Source organism: Miscanthus floridulus, chromosome 7 (assembly GCF_019320115.1).
Source record: "Miscanthus floridulus cultivar M001 chromosome 7, ASM1932011v1, whole genome shotgun sequence".
NCBI classification, from domain to species: domain Eukaryota; kingdom Viridiplantae; phylum Streptophyta; class Magnoliopsida; order Poales; family Poaceae; genus Miscanthus; species Miscanthus floridulus.
Genome location: NC_089586.1, coordinates 16,351,152 through 16,370,284, shown reverse-complemented (window position 1 = coordinate 16,370,284; position 19,133 = coordinate 16,351,152). Strand labels below are relative to the sequence as shown.

Below are 19,133 nucleotides of genomic sequence, written 5' to 3'. Positions count from 1 at the left end.
GACGACGATGTTGGCGCAGGGCGGGTGCTGGCGACGGCGGCGGCGCACCGAGCTACGGTGACCCTGAGGGGGGCGGGGGAGATCGGGTCGGGGGGGGGGGGGGGGGTCGCAAGGGAAGGGCTGACCGACGACCGTTTCATTTGTTGCACGAGACTGGCGTGAAGGTGAGGCGAAGTTTCTGCCGCACCAAAACGGTGTCTTCTCTTTAGTCTTTTTTAGTTCTGAGGGATGGAGATAGAGAATTGATTTTTGCCCTTCCTGATTTGCTGCGACTGTTATGGGGATTGAGCTGATCGCATGGAGCGAGTGTGCGTTGCCTTCCTGATTTGATCGCATGGAGCGGCTTTGGTGTCGCACCTGTGGACGAAATAGTTATCAATGTTTTAGTTGTACAGATATAGAAGAGATATATACCAGTTCCACGACCGTGCTGGTTAGCTAAAGCGACCTGCTTTATCTCTGGGATAAGCTACCGTTCATCGTTCTGAGATTCTGGCGGCGACCACGATTAATCATCGTCGCCCGGGTCAAACGCTGGCTGCTTGGAGCAGCTGAACTGTCGCCGCTTGCATCGGCGATTTGGCATCAAATCAGGAGAAGCTTCTCCGATGCTTGCGTACGCACGCACGTAGCAGCCTGTTTCGGTTTCAGGCATGTGCAGTCTGCAGTGTGCACACGTGTTCTTTCTGCATTTGACTAGTGTTGTTGGTGACGAATGCCAGGTGTTTTGCAAAGGCGTTCTCTGTTCTCTGGCGAAATTCACTCCCAATCGTTGTTCAAAAAAGTGTTTTCATATTGTAAACCGCGTTTCTGAGTCAAGAGTTGTTTTGCGACATACTAGAGTACTGTGAATTGAATTTCTTCGTTGAAAACCTCCGCTTTGTTTCACCAACAGTTAGTTGAGGTTGAATATTCGAAGCAGGGCAAGAGTGTGATTAAAGATGATATTTTCTAACAACGAAGACGCTCCTCGTCATTAAAAAAAGAGAAAGGGAGAGAAAAAGTATAGAACAAGTTTAAGGTTGGAATTGGAACCATTCCTGATCTAGCCGTCTTCTAGAACGTTGACCTTACTAATCTGCAAGTAGATTAGGTTCAGAGTTGAACGGTTATATACAAAGCGGGTATTGCTTTTATACCCCTTCTCTTTGATTTGGCGAGGTGAACCGCGCTAAAGCTATGGTGATTAGTGCTGCAAATCTAGAATGGCCTTGCATTGCAGCAGCCGCAGGAGGTTATGGTCAACGCTGTTGCCTTTTTTTTTAGTGGCATCAACGCTGTTGGCTAGGCGGGCTAAGCAGTGAAAAGAACCACTGGGCCAGGCTTTTCAGAAGGCCCACGGCTCGCATTCCTACTTGCTTTGAAATCGGCCCGGCCCAGACAGCCCAGCCCCAATCCCACACCCTCGTCTTTATAACTCGGCCGTGGCCGCGCCTTCTTCTCAGCGCTCACCTGGCTCGCTAGGGTTCAAGCCTCGCGCCGCCGCCGCCACGAGCCCTCGCGCTCGCCCTAGCCCTCCTAGCCCTTCGCTGCGCGGCGGCTCCTCCCAGCCGCCTCGTCGCGAGCTGCTCGTCTCGGTCGTCCTGTTCTTCCGGCCTTGCGTGTCGTGGGTCATGAATCCGGTTTGTTGTGAATTTGATTGCAGCGTGCTGGGTAGATAGAACTAATGGGTCTGCGTTTCGTTTTTATTCATCGGAGCCATGTTACGATATGCTATGTAGCTGTGATGAGCACTGCTTTCTTCTGACACCTCTTGTATGAGCAGGGATTCCGATCCCTTTGTTGAGCAGATTCAGCAACTCTCTGAGCTCCTCCCTAGCTGTATTTTTCCTGAGCAAACTTGGCCTTTTTCCTGCGTATGTTAGCATATGATTACGAGTTCGTGAGGTCGTTTCATATGTTTTTTTTTTTCTATTTTAGAATAGGCTGGTTGTGCTGTGACGAGTTATTGCTTATTTCTGACACCTCTTGTATGAGAAGGGACTATCCCTTCATTGAGCAGATTAGCAACTCTCTGAGCCCGTTAATTTTGTTTGCTATATGTTTGAGGTGACCTTCGTTGCATTTTGCATTCCTCACGCATCTTTTTTGTTTGGCATCAGAGGATGAAAACTTGAAACAATCTTAGGACACCTTCTGACACAGCGTAATTGCATTGCGCTGTGAATGAGCAGACAATTTTTTTCTGGTTATGCTGTACTTCAATATGTTTGAAATCAGGTCGTAATTTGTAAGGTCTGTATGTCATAAGGTAGTTCAGCTATGTAGTCCCTGTGAGGATCTCAAGACCTACCGATAGGAAGTGCCGTTTGACACTGTAAACAGCAGCTGCTTCTCTCAGCTGCAGATGGTCCATCCTTGACCATAACCTTTGTGGTTTGGTCTGGCTGGAGCTCCTATCTGTAGCTGTTTGTTTCAGCTGTGGTGCGTGATTTAAATCGGGTCTCTGAGGGATTTTACAGACTGCCACTATGTTTTATTTTGTTTGTTTGTATTCTGCTAGTCACAGATCATGATGTCATTGCTGAAAAATAGTTTGGGCCTGATGCCACGTCTCTGGTAGCTACGAGCTTTGACCAGAGATGCTATGATTAGGCCAATACAAAGTTGTTTCAACGCTTCACATGTTGATAGGAACCTGGGGACGGCTTCTCTATCTGTCCACAGAGCCGGTTTCTGTGATTACATTCATTGCTTATTGTTAATCTTTGCTTTTAGCTGCTGTTTCAAAGAGCCGGTTTCTGTGATTACATTCATTGCTCATTCTGTTCTGTCTACTTGATGCATATGGCAATGATGACAAAAATAAGGCTTGTTTCTCAACATTCGCAGTAGCCGCCTAAGAGCTTTCGCCCTGCCAGGCTTGAGAGCTTGTGCTGTTAAATCCTTCCTTGGATGTCTGAGCCATATATGTTCTTGTCCAGTTCTTCATTTGTCAGTACTTTCTGTATATGGTGCTGTTTTATTAGCTGTTGTGCTTTTTTATTAGCTGTTGTGCATTGCAAATGATGACAAAATCAAGGCTTGTTTCTCTACATTCGCAGTTGCCGCCTAAGAGCTTTCGCCCTGCCAGGCTTGAGAGCTAGTGCTGCTAAATCCTTCCTTGGATGTCTGATGCAAATGTTTGGTATTTTCCTACAGATGTTTCCTCCATTTGTTTGTTTATGTGACTTGATTTCTGAGCAGTGGTATCCTATGATGACAAAATCAAGGCGTGTTTCTCTACATTCGCAGTTGCCGCGTAAGAGCTTTCGCCCTGCCAGGCTTGAGAGCTTATGCTGCAAAATCCTTCCTTGGATGTCTGAGGACCACTGCACTCACTATTGAATAGTTGATAAAATCTAATTCTTGCCAGTTCCATTGTTGCTTCGTGTTGTCTTTTCTTATGCTTGTCAAATAGGAGTATCAAATCAGAATCTGCCAACGTTTTCTATTGCACCACCAATTTATTGCTTGTATCAATAAAAAAACATGCAATGGGGCTGTTGTCATTTTCTGTTTTGGATTATGGTTACGGTTTCAACCTGATTTTGAAGTCTGAGCTCAATGCTAATAAATCAAGTCCCAAGACTCCAATTCTGATTTGTATAAGTTTCAACAATTTGAAGTTCTTACAAGTCTAAGCATAGAGTGGAGGACGCCGAAAGCTGCAAATACGGTTGTGTAATGCTTAGGGCCCTCTATCCGGTGTGGGTTCCTACGAATTATTGTATGGTTTCGGATCCTGGTCCCTCTGCCCTTGCTTTTTGTTATTCCATAGGGGTATGGATTGAAGTAATCACTAATCCAGGAAAGATGGATCTTTAGCTAGCTCTATGGCAAAGCCAATATGCCACCTACGAATGGTCTTTCTGAATTGTATACTTAAGCTGTGCTGGGGATTTTGTAGTTTCTCAATTGTAGATTATCCTTCGATCTGATTATGTAAAAGAACTGTAACTTTTCTGTATTAAGCTCATGATGGAACAGAGCCTTTTTCTATATAAAGCAGAACATTTTTGGCTTTTGTAGCTCAAAGTTCCATATATGTATAAAAAAGAGTGCAGGTACAGAACTGCAGCTCATCAGTCTGATCCATATGACTGAACTGCTTTGTTTTGCATCCCAATTGGACTGCCTGTTGGTGTCTCTTGCTGCTTATTCTGTTGCTGCAATTCCCTCTCTGCTTCCATCTTTCTGAATGCTGTGGAGCTTATCTTATTCCCTGTCGATCCCTCTGGTACCAGCTCTACCACCTCGATCTGCAAGATTTTAGACCATGAGATGTCGACCTGAGTCTGGGGTGCTGATAACGTGTAGGTTTTTCTTTTCGTATACTATTACTATAAAACTATTTTGTAACCAAACCTGTAACTGAGTGAGCCCTCTCTCTGCTCTCTTCCTGTTGACAGCGTCTCCTCCTCGCATGGTCTCCTTGCTGCTCGAAGGTTTTGTAGACAATCAACATCATCAGCTTAAAAGGGTTATAAGACCTTGTTTAGTTCCTCTTCCTAAAGTTTACTTATTATCACATCGGATATTAAGACACATAGAGTATTAAATATAGACTAAAAAATAACTATTGTACATAATGCGATTAATTTGTTTGACGAATTTTTTAAGCCTAATCAGTTCATGATTTGACAACGTGGTGCTACAGCTAACGATGGACTAATTAGGCTTAATAAATTCATCTCGCGGATTATTGAAGACTTCTGTAGTTTGTTTTATTATTAATATCCGAACACTTTCATACCACACCCGATGTGACATTTGATATGACATCTCTAAACTTTACTTCTAAATTTAAACACCACCTAGTAGTGCTGCTGAACAAATATGATAGCATGTATTAGACAAATGTAGGGCAAGAACATCCTAACCTGACAATGATGGCCTCAAGACCTTGGTCAACGATGGAGGGGCCGTAAGGGTCCACGATCGGCTCCACATGAACGTCAAGATCAAGCTTTATGGACTGTGCAAATGGAAAGAGTGGGTGTCAAAGCTGATTTTGTGCACGAACCTGTTTCTATTGTCGTGGCAATTTATTAAATTGAACACAGCTGCATCATAGAACTATATAGCTTACATGAATCCCTTGACATGTAGCCTTTAACCAAATAGGGACTGAAGCAGGTAGCAACTCAACCATTTACGTGTCCATATTTTTATCACCAGGAACGAAACAACTTTAGGGCACGTTTGGATGGGATAAGGGGCTAAACATGGACAAATCATGGGCTATTTTTTTTCTAATAGGTTGTAACCACCAATTAGTCCCTATTAGCTCTCGTCCGTGATTAGTCCATACTTTGTCTTTTTTTTGGCATCTATAGCCAAAACTAATTTAATTGCTGGGCCAGCACTCCAGCAGCACTGCAGCACAACAGGGCCTCTTGGCCCAGCGGGTAGTGGCGTTGGACTTGGGCCCCCCACGTAGTACATCTCCTAGGGAATTGTCAATGGAATACACTGTTTTTTTCCACCACCTAAAAACAGGAAGGAAACACACCTATTTTCTGTCCAGCTCCAGTTCATCACATCCCACTAATCTAAGTTACTGCCCTGTTTTCAGTTTTTTTTTCCCGAAATACAGAAACTGGAAGGATAAATAAAAATTCCAGCCCGTTTACAACCCTACATGTAATTTTTTTCAAAAAAAAAATCTACATGTAAAGATACACCAATAATAAATTGCTTGATTTTCAATACATGCAGGTTAAGGGTGCCCATTGATGTACGTGTACATGGAGTTGCATCCAAGCCAATTGATATCAGCACTACTTTTCAGCCATAGAAGAGTATTTTTCTCTCACAATAAATCAGCATCAGCCGAAAAATCAGCCAGCCGAACAGGGCCATAATAAGAAATGTTTACTGGATCAGGGGGATACCTTAATATAATCCTTGACATTTTGCATCCGCTTCTCGATTGGTTGTATCAGGTAGGCATACTGCAAGGAACAAAGCAGCCAAAGCAAAAGATGCCATCAGACTCCTCTACTCATAATAAAAGTCTTAGATTCTTCAGCTGCATGCCATGATCACACAGACCACATATGCAGCTCACATGCATACTTTGAAGGGGAATATGCCGTTCAATTCAACTAGTGGTTATTGGTTAACCACCCAACCCCCTACCAAACTTGTGAGAGGTAGATAGCCATCGAATTTGAAACCTGTCCATGTTCAATGAACTTGCATATAACTGTGAATCAGTAGAACTCCCCACCTGAAATACTAAATCCGGCCATTATTTGATATGACATGGTTTTAGTGTTTGATATCGACCTATTCCTGTGGTGTCTCAGAGTCTCTGATTGCACCAGATTACTTGTCAGCCTACCATGCCCCATTGGTACCATTGTGCTCATTGGCTGTTGTTCTATAGTTAGTGACACTTTTGCCCTGTATAATCTTGGAATGGCATACCTAAATAAAGTCCTCTAGTTTGAATTTGAAACTACAAACCATACTACTTCCTTGGTTCCAAACTAGAACTGCAAAAGACTTGCAGTTTGAAACTAAAAATCATACTACTCCCTTCGTTTCAAATTGGGACTAGAAACGACTTGCAATTTGGAACGAACGGAGGGAGTAGTATGTTTTTGGGACATGCAGTTGGGTATGAGTTGAGACGTCTCACGTCTCAGGATTTAAAAAGCTGATGTTGCTGTGGCATCAGCTGAACACTATGGTCAGCGTTTATTAGCGTAGAAGCAAGTGTGATCAGATTCTAAGCATGCATCAAGTGGATTTGAAGTAGAAGCGAGATTTATTATTTACTAGTGAATGATAAGATCGGCCAGTGACGCGAAAGCTGACCTGTTTCTTGGAGAGCATCGGGCCGTCGCAGACGCCGATCACAATCCTCTCCCTCGCCAGCTCCGCTGCCGCCTGTCACAACTCACAAACATTGTTTATGTTTTATTAGAAGAGAATGGAACCGAGAGAAAATCATCGTTGTTCATTTTTTTATAGTAAACTAATAAACAAAACAAAAAAAAAGGCAGGAGACGAAGTTGTGTTCTTCCATAGGGGCTCAACTGCTCAAGCTCAACCACCGATCATCATCAGAAAGCAGGAATCAAAGGATCAACTGAGGTTTTAACACCTCGAAGTTGGAACTGACGCACACGCAGGCAGAAAGAGACGACGCCAAGGGTGAGGTGAGACCACAAACAAGATTGGATTCCACAGAGCACAAGAACAGACGCAGGGCAGCATCCGTCCATTGGGTGGGCGGCGAAAGTAATGCGAGAGGCAGGGTAGGGCAGAGCAGAGCAGAGGAGAGGAAGAAGCACAGGGCGAGAGTAGAGAGTCCTTGTTGCCCGCAGCCCCGCACCGTACCTTCAAGAAGAGATGGTGGCCCTGGTGCAGGCGGTCGAAGGTGCCCCCGATCACGACAGCCGCGTAGGCGGCCGGAGCCGGCCGTCTCCCCTCGGCCTCCTCCTTCCCGTCGCCGTCGCCAGTGACCTTGGCGGCGGCGGCAGAGGCGTCAGCCACCGTGCCCAGGGCCGGCCCTTTCTCCACTGCTCCTGATCCCTCCTCCATGGCCATGGCGTGCGCGCGTCTCCGAGTCGGGAGCGCGTGCGCCGACCGAACAAACAGGCGCGGGCGGGCGGGCGGGCGGTTTTGGCTGGTTGGTCAGTGCCGTCGCGGGTGCGCCTGGTTTTGGAGACCCTCCTCTCCTCTGCTTGTCCTGTTTGACTTTGTCACTGATAGGTGGGTCCAGCTTCGGACTCCTAGTTGGTAACAAAATGTCCGGTTCTAACTTCTACTAGTCGTCGGTAACGAAGGCAAAGGTGAAATCGACTCGTGACTGCCAAAGTCACGGCGAAATCGGCTACACACCGGCCTCGTCAGTGACAAAGTGTCACGGTGAAATCGACTCGTCGGTGAAAAAAAAAGTCACGGCGAAATCGACTGTAGACTGGCCTCGACCTCGCTGCTCGGCGCCAGGCGCCAGGCGACGCCAAGAGGCTAGGCTGTTTGGTGTGCTGCTGCTTCATGCCAAAGAATGTGATTCAAGCACTAAACCTGGCTGGCAGCGACCAGAGATGGAATCTGATTCGCCGATGGAACGGCAACCGTGTTCTCTTTAGGACATGCAGGGATGCAAGTACAAACTTTGGGTTGACCCAAAAAATAAACCAAATAAACTAGAATGGCATTTTCGTACTTTGAGGGAAGTAGAAAAATGAACTAAAATGGTATTTGATCGTAATTAGTTAGCTAACCCACAAAACACCATTGGGTACCCATTTGCATCCCTGGACATGCAAAAGCTCAGAGATAGATAATAATCAGACTAAAGACACGCACGAGCCGAGCACCCCGGTTCTGTGAACAGACACGGCGGGATGGATGCAGCGTGCTCCACCACGATTGCATTGCATCCCACGAAGGTGAAGCCACAGTGCCATACAATACAATAATGATGGGAACATAAGCACACGTTGCCTTAATATAACTTCAGAGTTCAGACGCTACGGGACTCCACAGCAAGCAACTTCGGCGTCCGATCCGATCATGGTACAACTCACGTCCAAAAGAATTAGGGTACAATTTCATCTCACCTTCCCTCTTTGGGAGCCTACCCATCAGATTCAGAGTGGGAAACAAACATCTATCCATTCTCAGAACAAGGATGAACAAAAATGGAACGCAGAAATTCTGGCTCAACATCTAATCCTTCCAATGCGCGCATCCAGCGGATCCTCCAGGAGTCCAGAGCTTAGCAGGAGTCAAACCAAGGTATTCGACGAATTACAGGTACCTCTCATCAGGGTGATGTAGCTGCGGCTACGCTCTGAGAACACACCAAACCAAATCAATTCAGATAGCAGTTTGACAGGCCTGCATGTTAGTCGGATCGAAGGCTGGTCATGATACTTTGACCGTGGAGCAGATCTTCAGGAACTCGTCGATCTTGGCAGAGTACACGTGGGGGAAGCTCCGGTAGTGGTCGACGTGGGGCGACGAGACAAAGTTGTGGGCGAACACGCTGCGCCCTAGGCTTCTCTGCGAGTTCATGAAGCTCTCCACGCACTCCGCCGGTATGACTCGGTCGGCTGAGCTGTACAGGTAGAACTGGGGGCAGGAAGGCTGCTTCTCCGAAAGAACCGAGAGAGTCCTGCACAGTCGCCTGTACATGATCAGCAGGCAAGCAACAGTATCAGATAACAGAATGGTCTACAGTAGTAGATCTGTGAAAAAAGAAGATAAGGTGTACAATAATGCTGAACAAGAGGGGGAAGAAAATAACTGTTGCTAAACTAACTAGAACACAAGTGGAATTGGGCTGCCACAGGGCAGCTTGGCCAACAGGCCGCTTGGATTGTATTGAATTGCAATGCCAACTTAGGATACAAGAAGATGCTAACCACTGCATATATAGGCAAGTGGTGTACCTACTCCTTAGCATATTCTAACTGCATAAAGCAGATGCTATGATTCATACTTGGTTGCCAAGGCACCATGATCAACTTAGTTGCCAAGGAACCTGAAAAATTACATGACAGTGAATAGTAAATAGCTATAGTAGGTAAGTGGATACATTGAGGTTCAGGGCTAACACCCTCATTTCTCCCCCTTAGCCTTGTGCCCTGCCTTGGGGATGACCTGCTTCAAGCCAATTCTCTCCCTCATCTCTTCAAATTTGGCTCTGCCCAAGGATTTGGTGAGAATGTCTGCAAGCTGATCAGTAGTTGGGATGTGATCGGCCTTGACGCTTCCATCTTCCAGGCAGTTGCGGATGAAGTGGTACTTGATTCTTATGTGCTTGCTCTTCTCATGGAAAACTGGATTCTTCGAAAGAGCAAGCGCTGATTTGTTATCCACCTTCAGCACCACCACCTCGACATGTCTGCCGAGGAGCTCTGCTAGCAGCCTGGTGAGCCACAGAGCCTGGGTTGCAGCAGTAGAGGTGGCAATGTACTCTGCTTTGCAGCTGGAGAGCGCCACCACCTTCGGCTTGATTGATTGCCAGCTGACCAAGCAATTGATGAGGAAGAAGAGTGTTCCACTCGTGCTCTTGCTTATGTTGATGTCGCTGGCGAGGTCGCTGTCGCAGTAGCCGACGAAGCGAGCGGAGCCGGGCGCCTTGGTGAAGTGCAGACCGTAGTCGAGCGTGCCAGCGACATAGCGGAGAATGCGCTTGACAGCTTGCTGGTGCTCCACCGTAGGCTGCTCCATGAACTGGCTGACGACGCCGACGGCGAACGCCAAATCGGGGCGAGTGTGCACCAGGTAGCGCAAATTACCGATGAGGCGCCAGTAGTGTGTAGGGTCGACCTCCGCTGCCGTGCTGTGTCTGCTAAGCCTCAGCCGCTCCTCCATTGGAGTGTGGGCAGGGTTGCAGCCAGCCATTCCGCCGAGCTCTAGGATCCGCTTGGCGTAATGTGTCTGACGGAGGGTGATGCCATGGGCATCTTGATGCACCTCGACGCCGAGGTAGAAGCTGAGTAGGCCGAGGTCACTCATGTCGAAGATCTTCTTCATTTGTGCCTTAAACGCCTCCACTTCTCGGTCCTCCGCGCCGGTGATGATCAGGTCGTCGACGTAGACGCCGACGAGCAGGACAGAGCGTCCACTGCCCCGCCGGTACATCACCGCCTCATGAGCGCAATGCTGGAAGCCTATGTTCTTGAGTATGGCGTCCAGCTTGGCGTTCCAGGCGCGCGGAGCCTGCTGCAGACCGTAGAGGGACTTGCGGAGGCAGTAGACTTTCCCCTCTTCTCCGGCGACGGCGAAGCCGGGCGGCTGCTGCACGTATACCTCCTCCTTGAGGTCGCCGTTGAGGAAAGCCGATTTGACATCCATGTGATGGACGCACCAGCTCTCTTGAGCCGCCAGCGCGAGGAGGACCCTGTCGGATTCCATGCGCGCCACCGGAGCGAACGCGTCGTCGTAGTTAACCCCCTCCTGCTGGATGAAGCCACGCGCCACCAGTCTTGCCTTGTGCTTGATCACGGCGCCCAGCTCGCCCTTCTTGAGTTTGAACACCCATTTCAGGGTGATGGGCCGGTGACCAGCAAGGAGCGGCACCAGCTCCAAAGTCCGGTTCTGCTCCACCGCCTTGAGCTCTTACTCCATTGCCGCCCGCCATGCCGGATCATCCTTGGCCTCGGCGTAGTTGGCAGGCTCGCCGGCGTGTGTGAGGTGAAGCTCGGCGAAGAGGCGTCGAGGCGGAGGATGGTCGCCGATGATGTTCGTCATCGTGCGCTACCGCAGCGGCTCATTGTCGTAGTAGGCATCGAGTCTGTCTTCATCATCCACCAGTGGAGTGGCAAGCTCCACTTGGTCTCCAGCCACAGCTGCCGCCGCTGGTGATGCCGGTGGAGCAGTAGGGGCAGCAGGGGATGCTGGCGTTGGCGTTGGCGAGGCCGGTTGGGGTGTTGGAGGAGCGACCGCAGCTGCCGATGTCCCTCCAGGCTCCCCCAAATTTGATGACGGCGAGCGCGGTGCAGAGTGTGATGGCGCCGGCGATGTAGCTCCGGCCGCCACTAGAGAGGCACCTTGTGCTCCCCCGGCTCCTCCAGTCTCCCAAAACTCGACGATGAAGTCGCTCGCCGCTGCGGCCGAGCTGTCGGCGTCCGGGGTGGACCAATTCCAGCCACGCCCTTCGTCGAAGATAACATCGAGGCTGATCCTGACACGCTGCGTCGCAGGGTCCAGGATGCGGTACGCCTTGGCTCCCTCTGCGTACCCGATGAAGACGCTGGGCTTACCGCGATCAGCCAGCTTGCAGAGCTGTCTGAGATCCTTGGTGTAGGCGACGCAGCCGAATGTCTTCAGGTGGCCGACTACCGACGTGCGCCTGTGCCAGGCCTTGTAGGGGGTCTTGCCCTGCAAGCTCCGCGTCAGTGAGCGATTTGAGCAGATGGACTGCCGTCATCACTGCCTCGCCCCAAAACTTGGCCGGCATCCTCCACTGCTTCAGCAGCGCCCGAGCCGTGGCCACCACGGTCTGGTTCCGGCATTCCACTACGCCGTTCTGCTGCGGCGAGTGAGGCGCCGAGAAATGGCGTTGGATGCTCTCTCCCACGCAGTAGTCGGCGAACTCTGCGACGGTGAACTCGCCGCCGTTGTCGGTGCGTAGCACCCGGAGCTTGCGGTCGCTCTCCTTCTCCGCCACGGCCTGGACCTTCTTGACGCCGTCCACGGCAGCATCATTGGACGGCGGCAGGACGGCCCACATGAAGCGGGATGCGTCGTCCACCATCAGGAGAAAGTAGCGCCGCCCTCCTGGAGTCACCGGCGTCACGGGCCCGCAAAGGTCGCCGTGGACGAGCTCCAACTGCTCCTGCGCGCGGTATTGGGCCTGTTGAGGGAAGGGGTGCCAGCGCTGCTTCATCGTGATGCAGGTGTCGCAGACTTGCTCGGCGTGCTTGATCACCGGCATGTCGCGCACCATAGCCAGCTTGCCGAGCTGGTGCAGCGCCTTGAAGTGGAGGTGGCCGAACCTCTCGTGCCAGCGCCAGGCGTCGTCGTCCTTCCTCGCGGCAAGGCAGAGCGGCTTCGCGGCCTCAAGATGGAGAACGTAGAGGCAGCTGGGCCCACGGTTCACCTTGATGAGGAGGCGCCCGCGGCGATCCCAGATGCGAAGAACGCCCTTGTCGATCTCCACCTTGGACCTGCCTTCATCGAGCTGGCCGAGGCTCATGATGGAATTACGTAGCGCCGGGATGAAGTAGACGCCGTGCAGGACCAGCAGCCTGCTGATCTGCCTGAGGGGGAGCTGTGTATGCAATATGCTACGTCCGGCCACGACAGAGCTTCCATCCATCTGTCATCCGTGTGTTGATACTTGGTAGTCCCTGAAACTGCTCTCTGGTGCTCTGAAGCTTCCGTCCTTGTTTGCGTACATCTCCGATCCCGTTGCTCTGAAGCTTCGGCTCTGCCACTGCTTCAATCCTCATGACAATAATTAATGTCTTGTAAAAAGGCCTACGACAAGGAATGATTTTACAAGCATCTCCACCAGATATTGTATATTATTACCTCTCCTATAAATTATTTTAGGAAAATCTTCTAGAACCATTTCACTATATTAGAGACCACTGCTATAGCAAATTACTCATCCCATCTTTTCTGGTAGTGACTTCTCCCTAGACTACATCATTGTCTTTGGCAATGGCTGAATTATGAAAAGAAGGTATCGAGGGCTCAAGGCCATGTGAAGGAGTAAGCTACCAAAGACAGGGCCACAGAGATTTAAGCGAAAGTTGCCACTAAAGACTAGCAAAAGATAAAATCATCCCTAGACTATCGTTGTATAGATGAGAGTCATATGTCGGGTCTGAGTCGTAATTAGGCCACACTTAGCTATATTAAACGATTGGGTCTTCGCTGTGAACACAATCGAGCCGACGCCTTGAATCTCCACCCTTGACGCGTCGCCGAACCGCACCGAGCCGCGAACAGAAGTGTTGAGGTCGGAGAAGAGCTCGAGATGGCCGGTCATGTGGTGGGTAGCGCCGCTGTCGAGGTACTAGCCATCCATCTTGTCCTCGCCGGAGCCGGTGTTGAGGAACGCACGAGCCCGGGGTTCGTCGATGTCGAGGCTGGCCTTGGAGCAGAGGATGACCTCCTATGTTTGTAGCTCCAGGAAGCCGTGAGCGAGAAACAGAGCCGTCTTGTCATCATCCGGCTCTGCGAGATGCACTGCGCCGCCACGCTCGCGTCGGGGCTGAGGGCAGTCCTTTGCCCAATGGCCGGCGCGGTGGTAGTTGAGGCAGGTGTTGTCGCGGTTTGCCTTGCGTTCGCCGCCGGCGCCACCAGCCTTCTCTCCTTGCCCGCCGCCGCCACGGTTGCCACGGTCACCCCGCTCGCCATGCTCTCCCTTTGGCCTCTGCTTTCTGCCGCCGCGAGGTCACCGACGGTGGTCCTTGGTCGAGCTGGACGAGCCGGAGCCGTCTCCTCCCTTCTTCTCCTTCTGCCGAGCGAGCCATTGCTCCTCGGTGTACATCAGCTTCCCGTCGACGGAGATGGGCTCGAACAGAGGTTCTTCCTCGAGATCGTCCATCGTCTTCAGCCTTCCGGCAACCTCCTCGATGGTGAGGTCCTAGAAGTCGAGGAGGGTCTCGATCGCGATCTTCAGCTGGGTGTACTTCTTCGGTGCCGCACGAAGAAGCTTCTCCACCGTCCGCTCCTTGTCGAGGTCCTTGTCGTCGTGGCGGGCCATCTGCTGCTTCAGCGCGGAGAGGCGGAGGGTGAAATCCTCAACCTGCTCATCGAGACAGAAGGCGAGGTTCTCTCACTCCTTGCGCAGCCGCTGCAGCATGGCGCGGCGGACGCGGTCGACGCCGATGCGCGCTGCGGCGATGGAGTCCCACGCCTCCTTGGCCGTCGCCTTGTCCGCGAGCGGCGCGCCCATCTCCGGTGGTTGCCCGGCGATGATGGCCTCAAGCGCGCGCCGGTCGTCGTGGTACGGGAGGTCGTCGTACTCGATAGCGTCCCAGAGCTGGCGCGCCTGCATCTTCACCTTCATAAGTAGGCTCCACTCGTGGTAATTGGTCTTGGTCAGCATCGGCCATGGCGTCCCCATGCCGGAGTCCTTGTACACCGTCTGGACGGCCGCAGGTGACCCACGACGGCCTCCGCATCCGCGAAGGCGCTATGGCGACGGTGACGGGATCCGGCGGCACACTAGGCTCCGCGACGTCTCCCTGGGCTGCCTCTCCAACTCCGTGCGCAGTGCGGCGGCCGTGTTGGCCGTTGCCTGGGCTGCTACCGCTGCCTGCTTGGCTGCCTCGATCGCCTGCGCGGCTGCGGCCTCTGCCGCGGCCAAGCGCTGAGCCCGATCGGCGCCAGGATTGACCACCGCTCCTCCGCCTGCGTTGGCGGCGGCGGCGGCTGCTGCTCTCAGGGCGCGCTCGCTGGAGGTGGACATGACCTCTGCTCTCTCCTAAGCTGGCTCTAGATACCAATAGTTGCTAAACTAACTAGAACACAAGTGGAATTGGGCTGCCAGAGGGCAGCTTGGCCAACAGGCCGCTTGGATTGTATTGAATTGCAATGCCAACTTAGGATACAAGAAGATGCTAACCACTGCATATATAGGCAAGTGGTGTACCTACTCCTTAGCATATTCTAACTGCATAAAGCAAATGCTATGATTCCTACTTGGTTGCCAAGGCACCATGATCAACTTGGTTGCCAAGGAACCTAAAAAATTACATGACAGTGAATAGTAAATAGCTATAGTAGGTAACTGGATACATTGAGGTTCAGCACTAGGCTAACACCCTCAATAACACCATGAGTTCCTGACTTAGGTCTTGTTTGGATCTGACAAGCTAATAGTTACTCCTAAGAACACCATGAGATAGGGTGAATCCAAACAGGCCCAGGTGACAAATCAATCAACTGTTAGCTAGGCACCTAGCTAACAATCATCTCATTAGTTGCGCAAACATAGCTACTAGCAGCAAATTAGTAGCCAATTAACTGTAATGCCCTCCCACCAATTGATAAGTATTTTAGCTTGGAAACAGTAGATTTATTTTATTTTATTTTATTTTTTGAGTAAAATAACACTTCAACCACCTAGCTAGTGGAATCCAACCACCTTGCAACTAATAGTTAGCCAGCTAAATAGCTGGGAGTTATTAGCTGCTAATGGATTCAAAGAATAGCCCCCTCTCTGTTACTAGTCTTCTATCATTCTTTTGACAGCAGTTCTTATTGCCTCTTTAGCATCTTTGATGTTTGTTTCAACAATTGATACACACCTGTTCTCCTCTTAAAAACAAAAACTTCTGGGTTTTGGTTTGGTGAGTCTTCTGAGGCTTTGAGATTGCATTTAAATATGGGATCCCTTTAAATATCCCCCTACCCCCCACCCCGGCGCGGTCGTACCCAAAAAGAAAATAACTAATATAGTTGATGAATGCTGGCTGGCACAAGGCAGTTCATGGCACTTAAGCAGAGCAGTGATTCAGAACGGTAATTGCACTTACTTGTTTACATCAGGTACATAAAGAACAATCTCAAAGAATTTCTGCAGAGTTGACAGAAGAAAGCATTCACCCCATGAAGGTGTAACTTTGTTCAAGGTGCCATTTACAATAGGCCCATCAAGAGATTCAGCTGTAGGTCCTGTCATGGAACTACTTTTCTTTAACATTGCAGCAGAGAATCCAGCCGCCCAGACCTGAGTTTAACATAAAAATGAGAACTTCCAGGCAAACAAGCTTAATTGCATAGAATGAAACCATAGGCAACCACAATACTGGATACAAAAATGACCAAGATAGAAAATATCTACTTGTAAATGTATGGAGGACCTTGGAACATTTTCACCTAGCAAGTTAAACTCTATTGTAATTGTATACTTGATTCAGTAAGAAAAAAAAGGACAGGTACACGAACCTCTGGTCTTATCTCTAGAACTGGTGCAGAGTCTACAATACATCCTCTTATTCTCTCAGTTAGGTCAGCTCTTGATTGTAGATTCTCCAATACAGCACCATAGCTGGAAAGAAAGCAAAAAATGCTTTTATGCATAGTCCATTTAATGCATCACTGTACACATTAAACAATCCAATAATTGTTTTACTATGATTTGAAGTAAGACATCCATGACTAGATTCAGAAATCAGAATATTCACCGAACTACCCCAAAATGAAGTTATAATAATGAAAAAACAATGAACTCCATTGAGAAATACAAGGACAGAATTTGCTGTGTGTGGATGTAGTTCAGCGCAACAGGTATGGCTAGATGTTTTCAAGAATAAGAAAACGATGACAAATCCATAACACAGCTGACGCATAACAGATCACCATAAGGAAAAATGTGCACAAATCACAAAGAAACAATGAGAGCATTGGCAGAGAATCAGAACTGTGGCATCAATATCATGCAGTATTTTCATTGCCAGTTAACCACTAATGCTCACTGTCACCATTTGTCCTACTCCTATGTTACCACTGGTAGTGGAAACACATACCCTGGAGAACCACAAGGAGATTCATTCTACAACACACCAAAGACAAGATGAAGATTTTCTCCTGGCATGATGGCACAACCACTTTTAGTTTTCCAACTAGAATTGGGTGTGCAGTAGCGTGCTAAATGCTCCCATCGACCTCGTGGTATCTTGGGCGAGGATATACCTCCTGAATCGTGAATATTCTATCCATCAATCTTATGTATACCAAACTAAAGTTTCATAACGTGTCACACGACAAACTAGAGCCCCCATGTCAGTGTGCAATCGAATGAGGAACGCATGCACGCGTCTCTCAAGTGCCATACGAACTAACTATCCGCTTTCGGACATTCCAATTTATGACTGAATCATCCACACTAGAACTAAAGCGCTTCAGGAGAAGCGAGGGGGTTCGACTTCGATTCCTTACGCGAGCCATCCGGTGTTGCTGAAGGTGTGGAAGAGGAGCGTGCGGCGCCGGTCGGCGTCGCACCAGGCGGCGATCTCCTCGGAGAGGTCGGCGACCCTGCGCTCGACGCGGCGGCCGAGGTCGAGGTCGACGAGCTCGCGCACGGGCACGACGAACCGTACCGCGCCGACCCCGCGCTCGCGGTAGAGGTCGGCGTAGCGGCGGAGGTGCTTCTGGCGCGCGCCGAGCCACCCGAGCAGCACGACCAGCGTGGCGCCCCCCGCGGCGCCGCCTCCGCCGGCGAAAGGCGAGGCCGCGGAGTCGCCCGGGGGCGGGTCCCACTCGATGAAGGGCTCGGAGTCAGGCGGCAGGAGGTCGAATGGCACGGAGCCCGGCGGCGCGCCGCCGGAGGGGACGGAGAGCGAGGCCACGGAGGGGCAGGCGACGCTGGCCCGGCCGCGGAATGGCGCCGGGTGGCGCGGCGGGAAGGAGAGCGAGGCGGACACCGGGACCGGTACGCGCCTCAACGCGGCGCGCCGGTGCCCCGCAGCGGCGGCCGTGGCGAGGACGCGGGCGGAGGCCGCCGCCATGGAGACGTGAAGTGAAAGCGGCGGCGAAGTGGCGAAGACGAGAAATGAGACCGGGGTGTTTATGACGGCGACTGGAAGGCTTTGGGGTCACTGACGCGCGGGGCCCACGCCACACCGGCGTCAGGTACGCTGGATCCCGCGTGGGAGAACGGTTGGGAGCACACATGGCCGCAGTTAATTCGGGCGTGCATGTGGATACGCTGACATGTGGGCCAGGAGAACAGGAGGGCTTCCGCGTTTCGTGCGCTGACATGTGGATGCTGGCTGAGCAACGAGCCACATCGTTCGGATTGTTTTTTTTAACTAAAATAGTATTTTTTCTGGTATAAACAGTATTTTTTTTTAAGTCCAGCTAAACAAGCTGCCAGGCTGGGCGAGCCAATTTGGCCCTTCCACAGGAGCAAGGCAAAACCTTGCCTGCACGGACTACGAAGTAAGTTGGCTCAAGAACCAAACATAAGCTTACATCTGAGTTCGCGTCTAGCAAAGCAACATAGGAACTAGCAAAGAATCGTAGGAATTTGGATTTTGGGGCTATCGTAGCACGTTCGTTTTTATTTAGCAAATAGTGTTCAAACATGGACTAATTAGGCTCAAAACGTTCGTCTCGCAATTTTCCACCAAACTGTGCAATTAGTTTTTCTTTTCGTCTACATTTAATGCTCCATGTATGGGCCGCAAACATTCGATGTGGCAGGTACTGTAGCAACTTTTTGGAAGTTGGGGTAGAACTAAACAAGGGCTAAGGATTTAGAGTACATCCAAGTGTCTTTTACTTTCTGTGTTACTCCGTACGCCTAGTCGGGAGAAAATTTCCTTCTCTGTACTTTTATTTTTCTTCTTTCATTAATTAACACGTTAAATATATATATGATGTTTACGACAACTAATAGTACCATGTTCTGGTTGCACCTAAGGAACGAAGACGGCGATATCACTGTGGCTTCATCAAGACATCAACCTTTGCCATCCTCTTCACACATGCGTTTAGAATTTAGATATACCGAGAGTGGCGAGATATCTAGCGATAGCCGACAAAGTCTCGTCTAACTTGAGCATGCAAGAGAAATCATAAGGCAGTAGCCTTTTTTTATAGGAAACATGCCGTCATTAAACCCAGGGGTGAAGCTATATGTATGATAGTCAGTGATGAAGTCTAATTTTTTACCATATATGCACAGCTATAATATAAGTTCATGCACCCACAAGACA

General features: G+C 50.0%; 2 protein-coding genes, 7 non-coding genes and 1 pseudogene across 10 annotated transcripts; 8 read left to right on the top strand and 2 right to left on the bottom strand.

The window, feature by feature from the left end:
• The first annotated feature begins 1,719 nt into the window (after nt 1-1,719).
• LOC136468301 (small nucleolar RNA snoR1) lies at nt 1,720-1,810 on the top strand. Its single transcript, XR_010761814.1, has one exon. It is a non-coding gene; the product is annotated as a small nucleolar RNA snoR1 (small nucleolar RNA).
• Nucleotides 1,811-1,933: 123 nt separating this feature from the next.
• Nucleotides 1,934-2,021, top strand: LOC136468302 (small nucleolar RNA snoR1). The gene has a single exon (XR_010761815.1). It is a non-coding gene; the product is annotated as a small nucleolar RNA snoR1 (small nucleolar RNA).
• Nucleotides 2,022-2,094: 73 nt separating this feature from the next.
• Nucleotides 2,095-2,196, top strand: LOC136468308 (small nucleolar RNA snoR31/Z110/Z27; annotated as a pseudogene).
• Nucleotides 2,197-2,267: 71 nt separating this feature from the next.
• On the top strand, nt 2,268-2,455 carry LOC136468287 (small nucleolar RNA Z112). The gene has a single exon (XR_010761802.1). It is a non-coding gene; the product is annotated as a small nucleolar RNA Z112 (small nucleolar RNA).
• An 84-nt stretch (nt 2,456-2,539) lies between these two features.
• Nucleotides 2,540-2,690, top strand: LOC136468319 (small nucleolar RNA snoR2/U65). Its single transcript, XR_010761826.1, has one exon. It is a non-coding gene; the product is annotated as a small nucleolar RNA snoR2/U65 (small nucleolar RNA).
• Nucleotides 2,691-2,768: 78 nt separating this feature from the next.
• LOC136466607 (phosphopantetheine adenylyltransferase-like) lies at nt 2,769-7,661 on the bottom strand. The gene is made up of 6 exons (XM_066465066.1): nt 7,333-7,661; nt 6,808-6,879; nt 5,877-5,936; nt 4,863-4,957; nt 4,348-4,417; nt 2,769-4,241 (listed from the first exon to the last, which is right to left on the bottom strand). Exons 1-6 carry the CDS (start codon nt 7,540-7,542, stop codon nt 4,065-4,067), a joined length of 684 nt encoding a protein of 227 aa, XP_066321163.1. The 5' UTR covers nt 7,543-7,661; the 3' UTR covers nt 2,769-4,064.
• On the top strand, nt 2,789-2,907 carry LOC136468332 (small nucleolar RNA SNORD14). The gene has a single exon (XR_010761837.1). It is a non-coding gene; the product is annotated as a small nucleolar RNA SNORD14 (small nucleolar RNA).
• LOC136468331 (small nucleolar RNA SNORD14) lies at nt 3,001-3,119 on the top strand. The gene has a single exon (XR_010761836.1). It is a non-coding gene; the product is annotated as a small nucleolar RNA SNORD14 (small nucleolar RNA).
• Nucleotides 3,191-3,309, top strand: LOC136468336 (small nucleolar RNA SNORD14). Its single transcript, XR_010761840.1, has one exon. It is a non-coding gene; the product is annotated as a small nucleolar RNA SNORD14 (small nucleolar RNA).
• Nucleotides 7,662-7,792: 131 nt separating the features above from the next.
• On the bottom strand, nt 7,793-17,975 carry LOC136466605 (uncharacterized). Of its 2 annotated transcripts, none has more exons than XM_066465065.1 (5): nt 17,353-17,975; nt 16,360-16,462; nt 15,948-16,141; nt 8,878-9,118; nt 7,793-8,794 (listed from the first exon to the last, which is right to left on the bottom strand). In XM_066465065.1, exons 1-5 carry the CDS (start codon nt 17,919-17,921, stop codon nt 8,768-8,770), a joined length of 1,134 nt encoding a protein of 377 aa, XP_066321162.1. In that variant the 5' UTR covers nt 17,922-17,975; the 3' UTR covers nt 7,793-8,767. The 2 variants fall into 2 exon arrangements, with proteins under 2 accessions (XP_066321162.1, XP_066321161.1); XM_066465064.1 differs by having other exon boundaries at nt 8,878-9,130; nt 17,353-17,971.
• Between the last annotated feature and the right edge of the window lie 1,158 nt (nt 17,976-19,133).

Excerpts from the sequence above, each read along its gene's own strand:
- LOC136466605 (XM_066465064.1), bottom strand. The coding sequence starts at position 17,921 with ATGGCGGCGGCCTCCGCCCGCGTCCTCGCCACGGCCGCCGCTGCGGGG. Across the intron at positions 16,142-16,359 it reads TTCTAGAGATAAGACCAGAG|GTCTGGGCGGCTGGATTCTC; the intron begins GTTCGTGTACCT and ends TGTTAAACTCAG. Across the intron at positions 9,131-15,947 it reads TATGTACCTGATGTAAACAA|GCGACTGTGCAGGACTCTCT; the intron begins GTAAGTGCAATT and ends GATCATGTACAG.
- LOC136466607 (XM_066465066.1), bottom strand. The coding sequence starts at position 7,542 with ATGGCCATGGAGGAGGGATCAGGAGCAGTGGAGAAAGGGCCGGCCCTG. Across the intron at positions 4,418-4,862 it reads CTTGAGGCCATCATTGTCAG|CAAGGAGACCATGCGAGGAG; the intron begins GTTAGGATGTTC and ends ACCTTCGAGCAG. Across the intron at positions 4,242-4,347 it reads GAGGGCTCACTCAGTTACAG|ATCGAGGTGGTAGAGCTGGT; the intron begins GTTTGGTTACAA and ends AAAATCTTGCAG.